Source organism: Agrilus planipennis, unplaced genomic scaffold, assembly GCF_000699045.2.
Source record: "Agrilus planipennis isolate EAB-ADULT unplaced genomic scaffold, Apla_2.0 scaffold22, whole genome shotgun sequence".
NCBI lineage: Eukaryota > Metazoa > Arthropoda > Insecta > Coleoptera > Buprestidae > Agrilus > Agrilus planipennis.
In genome coordinates, this window is record NW_020438874.1 from 1,717,656 (window position 1) to 1,739,429 (window position 21,774).

Below are 21,774 nucleotides of genomic sequence, written 5' to 3' on the forward strand. Positions count from 1 at the left end.
GGACGCCGGTTCGATTCCGGGTCCGTCTGCCTTGGTCCAAGTTTTTCTGTGGTTTCCTTGGATCACTTAGGCAAATGCTGGGGCAGTAATATTCCACAGATAATCTTTCATTCTCTTCTGTCTTCATTTCGTCCGTCTCATCTTTCTCACCCGAACTACCACCACCCACCCATTCCCACGATTCCTGAAAGCAGGCTGAAGAGGGCCTTCCGCCCTACCTTCAGGCGTAGTCCGGAGGGACTGCCCGCCCACCAACATTACTGGTTGGTGGGAATGAAACACCCAAAAGTTTTAAGTTTTCTTCTAGTTTTAGGGAAATGTGAAGATTAGCTCAGGATAGGAAAGAGTGGAGGTGTGTATCCAACCAGTCTTAGGACTAACGACCTTATGATGATGATGATGATTGATGAATTTAGTACACCCCAACATTCATACAAATTAGTCGTCGGAAAACATTCGGATAGAAGAAACCGATTATAATTTATGTAGGTAGAAAACGATGTCTTACCACTGTGTGTCACCCCTGAAAGCCGAGTCTTAATGCGGTGGGCGGGTTAAAACCCGAGAAGTAAAGGAACGGGACAAAACGATGAATTACGGCTTTGATATAAGATATTCTTTCGGCATAAATCGCGGTCGGTTATGATGAAAACTCGAAGGTCACAAATCCGGGTCGCAACCACGAGTTTTCCACATAAATTCCAAGACGCGCGGCAGTCGCCACGACGCGCTCGTCGCGTCGGTCGCTCCGGCCGCAGACGCGACGGTTATTACTCTCAATGCTGCGGGCCCAAAATGAACACCCTAAACCAAAGGAAATCTCAATAAAACTGACTTTGATGGTTCTCTACGAAGAAATATTGAAAGACGAGCGTCTTAATGCCGCAAGCTTAAAACAAACGTCGGGGGAAAAATGAAAGTATAAAAATCAACGTTTATTTTTGTCCGACTAACATATAGCTTACATAATGTAATGAGAATACGAAAATACAGAAACTTTCATAATTGCTTGCAAAAACAAAATCAAAAGACCAAAATAAATCAGTGGCTTAATCCAATTGATCATACCGTCACTTGTTAAAAATATTTCTAATATGCAATGTTTTCCGAATGGGTGATCCTATGATGATCGATAGAAGAAAACTGCGAGTCTTACAGTAGTTGCCGATGTTAAGTAGCATCTTAAACTAGCTAGGAGCAAAATAACTTTACAACTACTAGCAACAAGCGCAGCAGTTATCCGGTGATGTGCATTTTATTTCATTGCATACTAATTTAATGCGTAATGGCCAGTGATGACGATTTTATCAATAAAACGACGCAAACGAGGCAAATATGCCCAAATGCCAACCGTATCAAATCAAATTCTCTTTGAAGTATCAACTACAAACGGATGGATGGACTCTGAACAGCCTAGGGACAGACCGAGGCATTTAGTCGCGGTTCGATTATCTGTCAACAGTAGACGTATTGTGCACTTAGGCTCGGTTCACATGAACAACATGGCGTTGCGATTCCGCAGCGGCCGTATTGCGTTAAATTTATTATAAAGCACCCAGACGGCATAGCACTTGTGCTGTACATGCGCTGACTTATTCAATACCACAAGCTTACCAGATCGAACGGTGCAACAACTAGGTCTTTTTTTCCTTTATTCCTTTTACACTTTGTCACTTCAACAACTAACTGTAAACAGCATTATTTTTATAGCACGCCTGTGTGTTTCCATCGCATTAACGAAATTACGAGTACATACCGAATAGTAAGATGCTACAAATCAATAATTCATTTTACATAGGTAACCAGTAACCAGTGTAAAAAACAAGGATCTCGATCTTGTGGTGTTACACAAACCTAAAACAATTCGTTTTTTACGATTGCCCAATATATTTCGTTACCCGTCAACACCAGTTTTATGGAGAATCATTTGCTAATACCCCGGTCCGCAGCCGTAGACGGTAATAATTTTGTGATTCGGAAGGGAAAAAAGGGAGCTGAACAAATATTAGTTGCTATATGTTACGCGTTGAGGGCACAATGGGGGTTGGAAGGTGGGACAGGTCAATTGTAGAAGGATATAAATTATCCATGTCCTATTTCTTCTTTTCGGGGTAAGTAATGTAGAGTTATTTTCGCAACGTTTCTACATAATCATTGTTACTATACAGGGGGAGTCACTAGGCTACCTAAGAGGTAATAAATAGACACATGCATTATAAATAGTATGATATTTATCGGTACCAATATTCGCAAATTCAAACAGGTTTAACTTAATATCACAATGACTTGGTACAATTGTTGTTTCAAATACATTAGGTATATTATACTCGTAGTAAATCTAGAATGTCCTGTAGGAGATTCTAATCCGGTATTTTAAAATCTAGGTTGTAAACGATCAAGCGAGACTCGCGTGAGTTAACAATTATCTGAATGAAGTAACTGCTAAACAACTTGACGGATTTATTAGCTAACTACTAGCTTGAATCTTAATTCAATGGAATATCTTTAGTAACTATGACCGTGCTCCATCATAGTAAGCTTCCTGCTTTATCTGACAACTTCCGAGATTACAAATTAGCATTTGAGGAACAATTCTCTACTCGTCATTAATTGTAAACATAATTAATTTAGTGCTATGCCGGAGAAACTATATTCTTTAACTTGACAGTAATCAACGTAAAACTTTAAATTGTATGTTTATTTGCAATATAAACATTTCTTATCTTTTTTATCTAAAAATGTTATTGGAGCCAAGTTTCAGATTCTTCAGATAAACTACACTGCAAATATCGTCATAATTATCGACTGTACATAAGCACAGTTATAAAGGGCATTTATAACTGGACGTTGGACGATAAGCAGCTTAAGTCTAATTAATATAACTTACCGTTTAATTATATCATGCAGTAACTACTAACTTCTCTGAAGTTGCCAATTAATCATTATGTAACATACTACACGCTATACGGTTAGTGATACTTGATTAAAAATAGGCCTTTACACTTACAGCACGAAGTCCTTTAATGACTTAGAACTTTGACGTCCAGCCATTTCGAACTAAGCCGTTTACATGTCAAACGCTAATTGCATTCCAGAAATAACGCAAAACGGAAGTAGTGAACTTGTATCAGTGGCGACTCGTGTTTAGGCACTGTGGAACCGCAGCGTTCCCTATTTCCATTTGATGTTATCTCCTTTCCCTCTAAATCTTTCTTTATGCTTGTACAATATATAAATACTCCTTAAGCTTCAGTAGCAATGCCCTAATATGTTAAGTTTATGAAAACAAAATATTTGCAGTGGCGTGGTATTTGATCCCGGAGTCCCGAATGTTGGTGGAAAGTTATTTAACAATTTTGATTAAAGAAAAAGTAAAAAATATTTGTTTTGTTCTTTTAGGATTTTATTAAATTTCTGGATCAATTTTCTTTTACGCAATTTTAAAACAAAGGCAAATGATTCTTTCTCTGGAGCAGCACCCCTACTACTAATTTTAGGTATGAGTCGTCACTGCTTGCATGTGAATCTATTCAGTACCTATACGTATCACATCCTATTGATAAAGATTTCGAACGAATTTCACGAGATGATTAACGAGCGAAGGATTAGCGAACATAAGTGAATGGATGAATAAGATTGACCTCTGTTACGAGAAACGGTAGGTCACTTAAGCACTAATGAAACCGAAAATCCCCAGAGCAAAGCGGCATAGATGCCCTTTCTTCAATAAAATCAGTTCGAGAGTCGGAGGTATTGCCTATAAAGAAAGGATTACTCCTTGGAACGCGGCTTGAAAAGCCAACGAGCCAAAAGTGGAAACATCCTCGTGCCATAAACAAAGTAATAAAGCACAACGCGAGATTAATGTCGAAAATAAATTAGGAAGGGTGGAAGGACGTATGCGCCCTTTTTAGCCCGCGTATAAACGTTAATATACACGGATACTATACATACGCATGCATCTTTCATAGCTCGATAAATGGTTGTCCTAGCACCTTTTACGATCCTTATATATATATATATATATATATATATATATGCATATGCGGAATCTTCCCCCACTATTTGTTCGCCATAAGTATGGAAGGTTGCAGATCTTACACTCACCTAATGGTGCTATAAACATTTAAGGGATGGAGATGGCAGGGAATCGCTTGAATTAATTATTCAAAAATAAACGGCAGAAGGAGCAAGGAATGGAATTGAATTAAGACGTTCCTTAATAGAAATTAATAACGAACGAAGTTTCTCGTTGAAGTCTTTCATAAACATTACCTTTTTGTACTATACAGAAAAGCCAATCAAGTTCGATCGAAATTATCAAAAACTATAAATTTAGAAATACATTCTATTTGACGCGCCTCCCCTATCTAAAATTGTACCTATCTTAATAAACCCTGGTTTAAGAAATAATAAACATTTTAATCATTTCATTCAAGAACAACTGAATACGGTGTTGTAAAATTTAGTAAAGCGGTTATGCAAAGGATTACCCTTTAAACGCGTCTTTTGATAGTTTGTAAAAGGATAATAAATTAAGCGTTTCATGTAGGATAAGAATATATCATGTTCCATACCGTGATAATCCTTATTTAATATTTTAGTTTTCCTTTACGTTATCTCCTTTCCTAAGTTTACGTTGAACCAGCACATTTTAAAATCCGTTATTAATTTTTAACTAGTTTGTCGCATAGAAAATATTACATGGTTGAAACACACATATTGGAAACACCGCCTTACTAACTAAACTAGCTGCCCGTGTAAAATTATAATCTTCTATCAATCGATCCAACAAAAACCCGGAACCTTAATGTAAAGATGGAAAGTAAGAAAAAGGGATCGGGGTAGCCTAGGTACTATAGGTGACAAGGACCAGGGGAAGTTGGTGATCCCATAAACCTAAGATGCCTTATCAGTGCCGGAGTGCAAGTAATCCGATTGGGAAATCCTCTGGTATGTACGACTATGTGCGGATGGACTTCTAGTGGCAGTACTTACACAACGCATACTGGGAGAGAGTAGTAGGTACTTCGACAAGTGAACAGAGTATATATCTGTTATCGTACCAAGCCTGTTAAGACTGGTAAGGATTAAATATGTGTCCCACTCGCACCAGAGAATTGAAGGATACTTTGCTTATCTCCTAGGAGAAATTAGCAACAATGGTTTCAGCCAGCATGCCCTGATTGAATAGATCTAAATCCCGTGCCCATGGGGGCCGTGGTGGGTAAATCCCAAGGTAGAAATAACCACGTCAAACAAAATGAATCTGGGGTAGCAACCCTGAGTACTCACTGTGCTTATTGTTTGTCCAAACAGTTAAACTTTTTAAGCATAGATATTTACATACAATAATTTCACTGTAATAATAATGACTCTCTTTTCGTCAAATATGTTCCTGAAAGTTATTTGTCCTTCAACGTACTTGCGACAAATCGGATTTGAAATTGGACGAACTAAAATTTCGTTTCTTTTGCCGCTGTTACAGTAAATTACATTTGAACTTTTGTTAAGCCGATAAAAGCCGAGTGTTGTATTTACGTCCCGTCGTTCTCCTTTGTTTCAGAGACTGATCTTTCTAGCCGCCACTGGTGGATTATTGCAACTGTACTACTTCTAGCGGCTGCAGCAGGAGTCGGGGTTCCAATTGCACTCAAAATAAAAGAAGGCGCTTCATTGGAAGAACGACTAGAATTCGCGTCACGGCTATTGCAAGAAGTTCCTCTAATAGGTAACTTAATGCACAATATTTGTCGCACAAAAAATCCTTCATCAGAAATTAATTATTAACCTGCTATTATTTTTACAATTTTGCAGATGGCCATAACGATCTTCCGTGGAACATACGAAAGTTTTTACACAATCGTCTAAAGGATTTCAAGTTCGGAGAAGATTTACGAAATGTCACTCCTTGGTCCAATAGCGTTTGGAGTCATACCGATCTCCCAAGGATGAGACAAGGTCATATCGCTGCACAGGTATGTCATTTATCTATATATGGGGAGGTAGCTTACAACCAGGAGAAGGAAATAGGATACTTTTTATCCCGTTCCCGTGGGGGGGGGGGAGTTGTGAAGATTAGTTGCAATATTTAAATGGAACATATATTATTTGTCGTCAGATTTACTTAAAAATTGGTCTTAATGGTCTCTCATTTAATTTCTGAAAGACGTATCTCGAAATTTTAAAAAACTCAATTTCCAAAGGGGGGCGGGGTAAAAGGTGTTGCAAGTGTTGTTTGGGACATACAATAGTTGTTGTTGAATTTACTTGAAACTTGGTATATATGCCGTTTGACATTATTAATCAAATGAAAAGAGGTTGCCACGTTTTCATGGGGTATATTTTATTTGTTCTCAGATTTACTCGAAGGTGGTTCATTGTTGAAATTAAGCAAATACGTGTTTTGGCAATTTCTAAAAAACAACCCTTAAGGATGAAAAGTTGTTGCTACGTTTGTATTTGAAATCTAAGATGATGAAATTACATAAAATTAAAACGTTGTAAGGGTGAATTGGGAGTTAAAAGGTTTTATGGAGAAACAACATTAATTTCTGCGAGCAATGCCGCGGGGAAAAGCTAGTTATGTATGAGATAAACTCATTGGTTACCATCACTCATCTGTTTTGTAGCTTTTCAAAAACTATTGGTACATATTGAGGTACATATACACTTATCTCCCAGTGAATTACACTAAACTATTTTATTAAAAAATTATAGTAATTATGTCGTAAAAATAACTTTTTTTGGCAATGCTCAACAACATACTGTGTTATTATTTTCTACATTGGCAAATTTACAATTACAAATTAGGACACCGAATATTTAAAGATGGCATCATTATCGCCTCTGTGTCCCTCTTATAATTTTGAAACACCAGAAAAAAGTTTGTGCCAATTGCACAGAAACTGGCAACTTCATTATTTAGGGAGAATTATTCATGAACAGCACTAATAACTCTTCAACAAACATAAACAGGGCTTCCCCGACTGCATGTACATATCTATAAGTACCAGCAGTACTCTGCCAACAACGCTGCCAACTCTAAAATAACTTGCTCATAACATTAAATCCTAATTTTCGAAACTGCGAACAACGGCAGTAAATATACAATTTCGAGTAAATATCAATTTGAGGTTAAACAAAAAGCAACAGAGTCGAAAACGAATTTCAAATTCAATTTGAATACACAATCAGAAACTGTGGGGTGGTGCAATTGGAAAATGCACGACAATCATCTTTGAATAATTCATTACTTGCTTCGAAACAGGTACGAAACGCACGAACCACAAATTACTGCGCATTTGATATTCTCATATCACGCTGTCATTCGAACAATCGCATTAATTTCGATAGCAAGCATAAAATTACACGTTGATGAACAAAAACTAAATAATTCCACACAAGAGCGAGGCAAAAACTAATTACCTGACATCTATCTTATATTGGAATAGTTGCACTAAGGAAAAGTAGAGGAATTAGGGAATAACTGTTTTCGCCCTTTTTAAAATAACTGTTGTATTCTAACGGGTAGTTCCTACATAAAATCATTAAAAATCGTATATAATAACATAACTGTCCAGCATTAAAAATAAAATATTATTCACTAAGTCCAGTTGACTCATAGTTTGAGGTAATGGGAACCATGTAGAGTTGTAAGAGGAATGGATGAAGAGGGTGAGGATGACCTTGTAGTGTTTTTAAATGGGGATGGAATGGTGGAAATGAAAATGGAACATTAAACAAGAAACTAACGTTCTTCATTTACTTTATGTCTGTCTATTGTAGGAACAGTTTTGAAGTCGATTTTTTCCGTAACATTTAGATCATCATCATCATCATAAGGTCGTCAGTCCTAAGACTGCTTAGACACGCACCTCTATTCCTTCCTATCCTGAGCTAATCTTTACATTTCCCTAAAACTAGAACAGCCCACATCCTTAACTATTTGAGAACAGTAATCTAATCTAGCCGAGATAAAAATGTTCAGCCTTTCAGAGTCTATGTAAGCGAGATTCGAGTCTTCGTCTCTCAACGAGTCTCTCTGGTGTCGCTGAGAGAGACTTTCGATAGACTCTCAAAAAAAACTGTTTACCGTCTCTGAACGAGAAACTCGAGTCGCCAATTGAGAGATCCTTATTTCGTATCCAGTCTCTGAACGGGATACTAGAATCTCTGAAAGAGACTCGAATCTTTCAATAAGTGGTGTCTCGATAGATATAGTTAAAATTTTCTGTGTTCAACATATTTCAGAGATCCCAGTCTTTTTACGAGACTCGAATCTCTCAATTTTTCAGTTTTATTTATTCAGCCTCTCTGTGAGAGACTCGAATCTCTGAATTAGCAATTTTATCGTTCGAGTCTCTCATACAGAGACTGTGAGAGATCCATAAAAAAACCTAAGCAATAACTGAGAAACTGTTAAAGACTGTGAGAGACGCTAAAAGACTCTGAGAGACTGGAGAGAGACTAAAAATTTTTGCCTAGGGTAAGTCTACCGCTACCCCTCCTAACTCCAGTTTCTGCCTCTAATATGACTTTGACTAGTCTTTCATGCTTGAGAAGGTGTCCTACTAACCTATCTCGTCTATTTCTTATTTACTTCCATAGAGTCCTCCGTTCTCTTATTCTTTTTAATATCTCTCCATTTCTAACCTTCTCTATCCACGGTATCCTCATTTCTGTAACACCACATTTCGAACGCTTCTAACCTTTTCATTTACCACATTTACATAAGGAAACATTAATTTTAAAAACATGCGTGAATATCATCGTACCACAAAGAGTGACACTTTAAACTGGAACAAAAAATAATATCCGTCTATAATAAACGGAATTCAATTTAAATACAACAGCAGCGCCAATCTATCTTTATAGGAAATTTCGCACAACCATTTGACGATTATTGCCGTCGTTATTCAAGAACGTTATGTTTGCGATTCTAGAGTGTGTTAACAATAAAACTCAGTCCATTTACATTTGAAACAGATACGTCCTCTAACCTGTGGCAGGTACGTCATTTACGACAAACACAATTTATCTCGACTCAAGCAGCTGTCAAACTTTGAGGGAGAAAGATAAAGCGATTTTATACGTACCAGACGCGACGAAAACATTTATGTCGCGGCGACAGTTTCAATTCGTCATACTCGTAATCCACCCCCGTTCGTCTTGATGTAAATCACCCTCGTATTAGACGTTGAAATAAGACGACCAAATTATATCCGCAGGGATGCTTACATACGTTGACGCAGCGATGCACTTTGGCATTCCACAAGTTTAACAATGAATATTTAACGCACTTGATGACTGATGAAATTAGAGACACTTTGACAAACGGTAGTTTCTGCTAGGCCTGAATGAATACATGAAGTCGGAACATGTCAAATTTATTCGGACTGTAATAGTTTTTGTGTTCCTTTTGATAAAATTATTCGTATAAGCTCTCAATCAATGGAATTGTACGATCATATAATATTATAATGGTTTAGTTTAGGAATTTTTGAACAATAATTATATTTCAAATCTCATAGTTGTTGTCACGTACAGATATTTATGTTTATGAGTGGAATAACCCCTCATTTTAATAGAACAATAGTAGTAATAGTACAATAAACCGTCCCTTCGCAGAAGACTGCAATTAGGTAGGTACCTAGCAACAGTCACCGGTCATCCTGTATCCATATCAGGAAATTACGCATATCTACAAATTTGAATGTAAGGGAGGTACCACCCTTCCACTTTGTTATCTGTACCGCCCACAATCCAGAATTCAGTTAGAACAATTTTGAAATAGAATCAACACAGTAACCAGATAGATCACCATTTTCTGTTGCAATTGTTGTACTTATACTAATTTGTTAATAAATTAAGTTCAAATGTTTGGATGAATTTTTGTGAACAACCCAACATTAAACAGGAATTATTGGCATTATTTACACCAGCATTTTCTGTTTTTATTTTCAAGTATCCCGACTAGAATTTTTAGAGGGGTACAGGTAGGGTTCCTAAGTGGGTAGCCACACTACTACTTGTGGGCCCCATGAGGTTGCCCTCTAGGGCAAGGAAGAGGTATATAACGCCTTGCCGCATTTGCGCATCATCAGGAATGCCGCATGTGGCCTCTGCAGGGAAAAATTATTGCTACCCCATTAAAAATCTTTGGAAAAATACAACACATACATATATCAATTATTTGTAAAATTTGTTTGCTCTTAAGTAATATTGTGTTATTGGGCTATTTTATAGTCAATAATACTTTAAATTGTTAATAATAATAACAGTATCAGGAAGTACAGTTGTTGGTTCGTTGCAAATGTAAAAGATTTCATCGAAACGACGACATAATTGAGCAAGGGGATTATTATTATAAGTTTTTTCATTTTACCGAGAGTACTTTCAAACGGATTTGACTCAATGAGCGCCCATAAGGTAGATTTAATTGTAAGTTTATTCATGTCATAGGTTTGCTCCTGAAAAATCCATAAGGAAATCCTTGTTTTGATATGACCAGGTGGAATTTCATGAGAAATCTACGGGGAAATCCCTATATCGGGATGCCCCCCATTAGACACATGAGGCCCTCACGCTACATGGGGTATGCCCCTTATAAATTCTAATCAGAATGTACACAAGCATCTTATCCCTACATAATGGGTTATTAGAAGATGTACGATACCCCTACTGAATTCTTAAATCACATCTGTCTGATTTTCGAGTGCCATTTACAATATTTCACCTGTATTTTATCAGGCCGTCAATAGATCACCCGATTACGTTCCATTAGCCCGCTAGAACCATTTTTTTCCTACATTAATTCCAAAAAGCGGAAAAGCTTAGCGCCAACTTGCTGAGCAGATCTGATGTTCAGAAAAAGGGATTAATGGATGGATTTCATTCTGCGAAACTGTGTACGAAAATCTCTGGACAAATAAAAGAAGAAAATATATAGACACGTTAATTTATTTTTCCTTCTCCTTCGCAGTGTGAGAGAAACTGGAACGACTCCTGACATTTGTTTCAGTGCTAGAGAATTCCTTCGCCGTCCTGGATATTTTAACTGCCCAATTAGATATACAATCATACATTAATGGTTGTTATGTTACCGAAAATGTATTGTATACAATTCCTAGGAAATGTATATAATTCCTAAAATCGCCCGGAAATGTGTGAAATACATTATATTAAACGAATTTCCTAGGAAATCTATACATTTCCTACATAGCAATGGGAAATGTATTACAGGTAATACTAAATGGCCGGAGATGTACCTATTTCAGTCTGTCAAACATCTACCTAATAACCATACAATAACGTCACATATACATTTCCAAACCTAACCTAACCAAATAATAATGTCACCAATGCATATATATCAAGCGATCGCACTAGAACCGCGTAAACGCAGATAACTCTAATTCTTAGTTTACTAACGTGTTTTATTCATTTTATTCACAGAAGGCATTAGTTTTATACATTTACCAGTACAATTACGAAATTTCATACAATTCCTAGGAAATGTATACATTTCCCAGGATATGTGTGTATTAAAAAATCTTTGAAACAATATTTTATACATTTCCTTGGAATTGTATACAATTCCTAGATTTCATACATTTTCGGTAACAGTTATGTTATAAACCAAATAAATTGCAGTAAGAAAATGTTTTCAACATCATCATAAGATTGTAAGTCCTAACACTGATTGTACACGCACCTCTGTTCCAATTCTGAGTTAACCACATCCGGCATCCCTAACTATATGTGAAGAGTAAACTAATTTAGGTCTACCTTGGCCCCCCTTAGCTCCTGCTTCTGCTTCCAGTGATCTCTAAAAAACCCTTCAAGTCTTATTAATTTCCACAGCGCCCTCTGTTCACCTACTCATTTTAATACCACCTCATTCCCAATCTTCATGACATATCAACAAGTTGACAGACTGGCAACAAACAAAATAATCCTTTAAAGGTTTCCACTCTTTCACTTTGAGAGGACTCTAAAACGAACTTTTTGTTGATTACAATACGGGAATGGGATTTACATTAGATAAGTATATATATATGTGCATTTGGTTTTCCTTTTTTCCACGTCTTTCATTTCAAAAGTGCGGTTCTGTTATTCAGCTTAAGTAGAAAATAAGACCTAATTTCGCAGAAATCCATTGTCATACTTTCGTACACATGTTTATTATTATTGTTGGCATTGTCTGCTACTTGTTTTCCTTCACTTTTCCTAAATTACTTTTCGAGCAAAGCAACATCATGATGTCCTTTCTTGGTTGCGAGAAGAGAGTGGAAAACCGCAAAAGAAAAAACTTTGCGCGTTATGCGCCCAACAAAAGCACCGATACGATCGTTCCTTTCGCTTATTTTACTGAGTGAAATGTTTTTAATGTTTATTCTTTTAAGTGCTCATCGCTGTACCGCGGTACCTACTTACATACGCTTGTTCGCTTGTCATCCTGCGCCGTTTCAACGAATGTTGCAGCGGTCGCTGTTGCCGCTACTACTGCTGTCGAAATGAAAGGAAAAGGCAGCCAGGCGACTCCTTTTTAAATTTTAATATCTCGCTCGGCGAACTCACAGTGTACACACCAATTTACCAAGATTTTTCTTTTTTTCTTTGTTTGGTTTTTGATTCGCTCTTACTGAACGAAACTCAATTTAAAGTGAGCTCGCGCTTTTTGATAAGATATTTCACAGTGTCGGCTTTAATATTTTTGCCTTTACTTGCAGAAACTCTACATTTATTTCTAAAACAGACACCCACATAAGGTGATTTACATATAACTTTATTCTACAAGCGACATATTTTCTCCTTATATAGCACAAGCCAATTTTCTTGCAATTCAGAGTGCGAGTTTTTACATCAAGCGTATGCAAAAAATTGATTGTTAACTAAATTATTTACTAGGTTCATAAACAACAAACAATAAACATTTTTAAGTTATTGTAGTATCTGTAGGTTTTTAATGAATGAAATTACGTTATTGACTTCATATAGGAACATTGGGGACGACACCCTTTTACGTATGAGATGTAGTTTATTGACGTGTTGAGTTATAGTTTATAAACGATGACTATTGAATTTGCATGGCAAAATCTTTTGCTTCCGCTGCTAAGCGGCTAGGTGTTTCAACTTGCGATACAATCCAGAAGATCGCTCTCCTACCGTATACACGAACGTCACATATTCGAAAGATTATGCCAAGCATCGGGAAATTTAACTAATCGGTTACTACATTTTGTAGTGTTGCACTTAACAAAGAATGCACTATTATGATGAAGAAAAAATTTGTGGACGAAGGTAGAAAGATAACCGAATATTTTACTACGACTTTAATTGGATATTTTCATTTTACTAGTTAATAACCAAACATTATTTTCATCATCATAAGGTCGTCAGTCCTAAGACTGGTTGGACACGCACCTCCATTTTTTTCTATCCTAAGCTAATCTTCGCATTTTCCCAAAACTACAACAAACCACATCCTTAACTATCTGCGAACAGTAATCTAATCTAAGTCTACCTCTACTCCTCTTAAATCCTGTTTCTGCTTCTAATATGTCTCTGAGTAGACCTTCATGCCTGAGAAGGTTTCGTGCCAACCTGTCTAGCCTATTTTTTATTGACTTCCATAGAGTCCTCTGTTCCTAAACACCTAAAATCAGCCACTTCTTCTAATCTTTCGTCTCCTATCTTTATTTTCGCTCTTTCCCTACTGTTTCTTCCCTTAGATACCAGCATTTTTTCTTTTACTTTTATTTATTTTCATACAATACTGTTTTGTCAATAACGCTTCCATTTTATTTAAAGTTATCTCTAACTTCTCCTTGCTAGATGCTAATACTGCTATATCATCTGCAAATCTAAGCATACGAATATTTTGCCCCTGTATGTCTATCCCTACAGTTGTACTGTCTTTAATGATGTTGATCGCGTCTTCGATGTATACATTAAAATACAATAACGTTACTTTCTAATATTCTATTTTAATTTGTTCTTCATCGAAATCTTAATATGTAAACGGAAATATTTACCTACACAGTTTTCTGTTTTCAATTTTATCATAGTAGCTGTTAACAATAATATAGTAATAAAACAGCGTAAAAACAAACTAATATTAAGTAGGTCGTTACCAAGTCATTACTCATTACCTGATTGTATTTACGACATTATCCACATGGAAAACCTAAAAATACGTTTTAGCATCTAGGTAATAAAAATATCATTAAAAAAAAACACTTAGAAGCTTATTTTTCGTTTTTACAAATTAGGCCATTTAATTCTCCTCATAAAACGATTAAACTAAACTTTTAGCTTATGCAATTTATGGCCGATTAAAATCTTCTCTTGAGCTATGCACGAATGTCATCATCGTGCACACAAACTTCCGCTGACACGGTTTAAAACTAATTATGGTCCCTCGTTTTCATCCGACATTTCATTTGGGGATCACATTGAACGTATTACTGTATAAAATCCTTACCTTTATGCAACCACATATCTAGTAGTCGCTTTTGCTTCATTGAAAAGCATTCGAATGCTTTTTGCCGAATACAGCAAAAACCACGTTAAAATGTGGAAAAACTAATTAAAAAGCATATTAACATTCATTCACTTCCACCACAATTAATTCACCAAAAGCTTGATTCTAGGATTGGTATAAATATAAAATGGATTTAGAAGATCGCACATACTGAGATTGTTATATTAAAGAATATTATAATGTGACGTTTATGATTTTGGTTTTTCACGGTGTCGATTTCCCATGTAATCACCCGCAAATACCACTAAAACTCTGTAATCATCATAATCATTATAATGTTGTTAGTCCTAAGACTGGTTGGATACGCACCCCCAATCCTTCCTATCCTGAGCTAATTTTCGCATTTCCCTAAAACTAGAACATCCCACATTCTTAATTATTTGTCAACAGTATAACTCTATAAAAGCATAACAAAATGAAATAAATATAAATGCAGAATTCAGATAGACGTCCGACGTCCTTGCAGGACAAATAGAGAGTAACAATTACCACCTAAAATGCATGACTTGTTGAATAGTGAAATGTGACGATATTACTGAAAAGTCCACATTTCGCTTAGTTCTTGCTCTAAACGGATCGTTACATCGGTTAGGAATTGTATCTAAGTAAATTACAAAAAAATAAGGTTTCCTGTTTACACAAGGCATAGCAGACATGAACTAAACCATTACGTGTACTCCACTTGTTTTTGTATTTATGTAAATATAAAGTTTCAAAACAAAAATCATCGGCAATTCTATAAAAAATTAGGAATAGTCATGAGCACTACACCTATATAATTCCAAACGATATTCATAACTTCTGGGTCTACTGAAAATTGCTTTTTTTATCTATAACATTAAGTTGGTCGCTACTCCTCAGTACAAATCAGTTTTAGAAATATTTGTTTTATTTTATTTGATTCTAGACTGTAAGGTAGGCGTAGGCCATGAGTAAAAATGTTGTATGCAAAAAACTATTCAATAACACGACACAATGCGATTATACGTGTTGTTGTGGATAGTGATATTATCTTTTCAGTTGTATTCATATTCATATTCATTCAATCTGAACTTTCATTCACTTCAATTCAAAACTGTTTTTTCTTCGGTTTCGTTATTCATGGCGTTCCAAAATAATAAAGGGTTTGATATAAAAATAGAAAATGCAGATGTGAGCACGGATGAATCTCAACCAGTCAATGTTACATGAACTGAAAACCAATATCGATGATGGCTACCTTCTGTCTGTCTATCTCTATCAAAATATAAATTCCGTTGCGACGATGGAAAAATCCTATCTTTCCAATATTTTCAGTTTACGATTAATACAATAAATGAACGTCTCTCGTCTATATTTCCGATTTTCTGAAACTACCTAACCGCTGACGTTACTACGTAAGAAGATAGAAATGAACAGTTTTCATTATTTAAAAGCATATCCACCAATGTGAGATGAAAATGAATACACTTGAGAGCTATCGATCCGTCATCCGATTGGAAAAATAGGAAAGACATTTTACTCATTATGTACATACCCTAGACAAACATTTTCAGTCTCTCTCCAGTCTCTCAGAGTCTTTCAGCGTCTCTAAGAGCGTCTCTCACAGTCTTTCACAGTCTCTCAGTTATTGCCTAGGTGTTTCTATGGATCTCCCACAGTCTCTTTATGAGAGACTCGAACGATAAAACTGTTAATTCAGAGATTTGAGTCTCTCACAGGGAGACTGAATGAATAAAACTGAAAAATTGAGAGACTCGAGTCTCTCGTAAAAAGACTGGGATCTCTGAAATATGTTGAACTTAGAAAATTTTAACCATGTCTATCGAGACACCACTTATTGAGAGATTCGAGTCTGTCGTTCAGAGATTCGAGTCTCTCGTTCAGAGACTGGATACGAAATGAGGATCTCTCTATGAGCGACTCGAATATCTTGTTCAGAAACTCTGAGAGACTAAACCTTTTTATCTTGGGTATGTACGTACGTATGAGGGTGCAGATTTATTTTAAAAGTTACTGGAAATTAATTTGTAATGAATCACTTGTGTTCCGTCGCTATTCGCCGAAACGTTTGTTTTTTGTTATACTTATAGTTTTTAGTTATATACACATTTAATAATATCTTATTCGATTGCTTTTGGTTTTAACTGTACATTCTTTGCATCCTAATTTACATTATCGTGCATATGACATTTGAATCTTTTCTTGGAATTCATAATACAATAGTAACCTATTCAATGTTTACCTGACTCATCGTTAAAATCATATTAGGGCCGTATTTTCCTCTCATAACCTTTTCAATTGTACCTATCACATTTACCTGAAATGCTGTCATTTGCTGTAAAGTTTTTCATACTAGTTTCTAATTCTATCTCTATCTATCTTAAATTGTTCTTCTCTTTCTCGTTTATTTAAATACATGTCCAAATTTTTCTAACAAGAGTTCATCAATATACATCAGTAAGCTCGGTTCTCAACAATACGCATTTAGTTATTTAAGTTACAATAGTTGTACATATTTTTAATTGTGAATAGTCTCGATCCTTTAATAATAAAACTAGTAAAAAAAAGGTGTAAATTTTATTAAAGGAAAAATCATCAACTAGCTGTACAATATTAAGTTGGCGTACAGCAGAAGCTGGTATAAGTTAAACACCGACTATCCTGCTTCAACAACTTGATTTCTGCACCTCTAGGAGACATCGATCTAGGAATATTTACAAAAATATGCCGAAAACAGTGATTTTTGGGTCAACCTTTCAGTTATTAGGTCGCTTTTACAATTCGTCCCTTCGGAAACATTACGAACCCACAATTGTTGTTCGGGATGGTGTTTCAGACCAATTACTATCTACTAAAAACTTGGTTGTCACAATTAAAGTCAAACGAATTTTATACTCCATCGACTGCGCTATAATGAGTTAATAGGTACATACAATATTTATTCAACAATCAATCATGATTTTTAAGGCAAATAAAAAGCAATCGTAATTAAAAAAAGGGGGGTGGGGAGTAATTAATACGATGATTTAGTGCAGTCATTTATTACGGAAAAAATCCAATAGTCGTGAAATATGTTGACTATAAATTAATTTCTTATTAAACGCGAGCACCCCAACATCTTTCGTCGCAAACCCTTACGCGCGCCCTCCTTCGTTCGGTCTAATTAATAACAGTATATAACAGAACACGGATAACTGCGATTGTGTAAACGGAAACCCTTACCCCTAACGCATTCATCACAATCCCGTGTGAAACCACCAAGTAATTATATTGACCAAGACAGAAATTAATCATCAATAGGTGAGAGGTGCCAAAACACCCTCAACCGAGAACTGCTAAGTACCGTTTTAAGGTGAGCAGTTGTAATTAATAGATACGCAAGCTCGTCCAAGCGGACACACATGTACATATATATTGGTACATATAAATTAGTCAGATATCATGACTAATTAATTGGTATAAATATAGGTCATAAATATACACATTTACTAAAGTTTACTGGCAGTAACTTTAATACTAGCAATACTGTAAGATAAATCAATCGCATCTATCATCATCATACGGTCATCAGTCCTAAGACTGATTGAACACACACCGTCACTCCCTCCTATCCTGAGTTAACCTTCGCATTTCCCCAAAACTAGAACAACCCACATTCTTAACTATTTATTAACAATAATATAATCTAGGTCTACTTCTACTCCTCTTAACTCCTGTTTCTGCCTCTAATATATCTATGACTAGATCTTCATGGCTGAGAAGGTGTTCTACTAACCTATCTCGCTTATTTCATATTGACTTCTATAGCATTCTTCTACTTTTTCTAACAGTAATCAAGTCTAGGTCTACCTCTACCCCTCCTAACTCCTGTTTCTGCCTCTAATATGTCTCTGACTAGACCTTCATGCCTGAGAAGGTGTCCTACCAACCTATCTCGCTTATTTCATTCATGATAAGGTCGTCAGTCCTAAGACTGATTGAACACACACCTTCACTCCCTCCTATACCGAGTTAACCTTCGCATTTCCCCAAAACTAGAACAACCCACATCTTTAACTATTTATGAACAATAATATAATCTAGGTCTACTTCTACTCCTCTTAACTCCTGTTTCTGCCTCTAATATACCTATGACTAGACCTTCATGCCTGATAAGGTACCCTACCAACCTATCTCGCCTATTTCTTATTGACTTCCATAGAGTCCTCTGTTCTCCTATTCTTTCTAACACCTGTTTATTTCTAACCTTCTCTATCTACACACATTTCGAACGCTTCCAACCTTTTATTTTCCGCCGCGCCCACTGTCCATGTTTCGCACCCGTACAGCGCTACGCTCAAAACATACACCTTTAACAATATGCATTAAAATATAATAAAAAATCTGATTTACGAAACAAAACTCAATAGTTAATTAAGAGGAAGAGTCAATCAAACCGAAATTAAAATGAATATGTACAATTAACTTTCCAAAACAATTTGTATCACTATCATCTTTGGACGAAATGTCTGAAAGCGTGCAAGTTTTATTAATCGTATGTATTAGTAATGGTTTTGATTAATTTCATCACAGACCTCTAGAGGCTATCAGTCATCTTCGATATGTAATTATCGTTTGGCCTGTTAGTTAATAAAAATAAATAAACTGATACTATAAGCAATTATGTTATTAATAAATTATAATTATTACATTGTATTGTAATTAAAATAACAGCTAATATATTTAGAACATTGCTAGTTTGTTGAGCTACTGGTCTAAATTATATTAAAACGTTTAAATTGAAGCTATTGTTATTAGCCACTTCTGACACATTAAACTACAGTATTTCAGTTGTAGATTACCAATACCAATCAATTATTAGATATAGAAACGTCGAAATTGTGAGAGAAGTTTTCAAATTCGTTTAACCACGAAATTAGAAAAAAAATTAAATAGGGTTCATGCAACTATTGCTCAGAAATTCGATCATAAACGATGTGAAAATTCGATAGATTCCAATGGCATTTCAAAAGGTAGAACACCTGTTATTTCCGCTTCACTCGTACATAATTGCCTTAATTCTTTCTCAAGTTTTACTAAAGTTTCCTCAAGGGTCTTTTTCCTGCTTCGCAGGAAAGAAAGCTGATCGTCCTTAGAAATACTTAGGGAATTTGTTTTCTCTTCGTTTTCACTTTCCATTACTCGTAAAAACTGAATATAGCCAGTTTATTTAAACAGTATTTTATATAAGTAGAATACAAAATAATACTTTGACATTTTTGACAATTAAATTAACTTACGTTCATATATACATACATGCATGTAATATGCTCTGAAAGATATTTTAAAAAAATAAATTTAGCACATGGATCAACAGCCTAATTCCGTTTCTTGCAATTCATGTCAGTTAGTTTCTAAATGTATGTCGTATCTAATAATGTTAAATCGATCAAAACAATGACCTATTTGGTGCAAGTACCACCGAAGAGGACATAATTCATAATGACCTGAATGTGAATCGATCAAAAGATTGAAGACCTTCATTCTCTTAACTCTTCCCCTATCAAATATAAATATATTTACGTACACTTCCCACAAACGTCTGCCTGTGCTCCATACAGAAGTATAATTACGTACTTCATGCATTTTTATGGAAGTTTCTGGTCGTTTATCGATACTATAAAAATAATTTTGTGGCTTCAGAGATAAGTTTCTCCCTTAATCTCTTAATTTATAGTTGACTTACGCCCTCACTTTGAGCCCTAATGGCCGCAATAAATCTCGATCTCGATTGAAATCACCATTTCCAACGCACATAAAATACAACTCTCTACTTGTAGCAGGAACTTCGACTGCTACCGGGAGATATTAAACTTTCTAAACTTAGAAACTCTTAAATCTTAATAACGGAAAGCAGTCTCGGAATTCGAAGAATTTCAAGTACCAGTGCCACAAGAAAAGCAATTGTTGATGTACCTTTTACCTTTTAGACAAATAAAATTCTGAGTATTCATTTTCAATTCAAGTATTGCAGCTAGCAGCACAAAATTGGCATTTTCTAATACGTCTAGGCAACTAAGAAAGAACATAATTCAGATCTCAAACGAATAGGTTAATAGCGTATTAAATAGCGTTGCAACGGGCGTCTACTTCTACTTCCTAAACAGTAGAGATTCTGCACAGTTTTTCACACCCAGTTCTGCATTATATATAGAAACACTTTAAAAAGGTGAGATTTAGAAGGGCATTAATTTGATAACATTCAGAACCAAAAAGACGATTGCCTATCCTTTAACCTTATAAATTTCTCACAAATTTTTCTTGATGGTTGATGATGGCGGATGATGAGAATATCGTGGGTAGAAAAGTTTAGAAATGAAGAGGTATTGGAAAGAATAGGAGAACAGAGGACTCTATGGAAGTCAATAAAAAATAGGCGAGATAGGTTGGTAGGACACCTTCTTAGGCATGAAGGTCTAGTCAGAGACATATTAGAGGAAGAAACAGGAGTTAGGAGGAGTAGAGGAAGGCCTAGATTAGATTATTGTTCGCAAATAGTTAAGGATGTGGGCTGTTCTAGTTTTAGGGAAATGCGAAGTTTAGCTCAGAATAGGAAACAGTGGAGGTACGTGTCCAACCAGTCTTAGGACATGATGATGATGAAATTTTTCTTAATTATTCTCGCATTTTTCTTTCATTATTTTCCGTTTATATGCTTTAGTAAATTAATAAATTTGCATGCCGTCAACGAAAAGTTCACGGAAACCTGTAGATAAGTGTAAATGCATAAATTGCACGGCACGGTACAGACGTTTTATTAATTAGTTCGTTTACAGGATTAGTTATGCAAGTTGCAAGTACGAACAGGCTTTCAGCGTCCTACATAGAACTGGCTGCCGTCGTGACGAATCGGGTCGCTGTTTAGCAATATATAAGCGCGCGTAACAATTTCATGTTGCATTGCAGCGTTAGCGTCTAGACTCTGGAAATTCAACAGTTCCGCAAGAGATACGAAGGAAGCCGGGATACACGGAAGCGAGAAAAGGAATTTTAAATGCCGCATATATTACTACTCTACAATAGAAAAGTCGTGTAGTANCTATAGAATGTCACCTCAAGGTAGGCCTAGTGGCGTCATCTCTTGGTTAGGCCGGAAACTTATCAATCCACCCTCGTATGTTCAGCTTTGGAAACAGGAAAAACGTCTGTCGGATTGTACTGTGGCTGCTGCAAGATTGAAAACCCTTTCCGGGTCAAATAGAAGG

At 35.9% G+C, this 21,774-nt stretch overlaps 1 protein-coding gene across 1 annotated transcript in view; it reads left to right on the forward strand.

Moving 5' to 3' along the window:
• Positions 1-21,774, forward strand: part of LOC108740780 — a 225,751-nt gene that overhangs the window by 149,197 nt on the left and 54,780 nt on the right. Inside the window, exons 9-10 of the mRNA XM_025979956.1 lie at positions 5,567-5,731; positions 5,818-5,978. Of these exons, the coding sequence (XP_025835741.1) occupies positions 5,567-5,731; positions 5,818-5,978 (326 nt within the window). The remainder of the gene's footprint in view (positions 1-5,566; positions 5,732-5,817; positions 5,979-21,774) is intronic.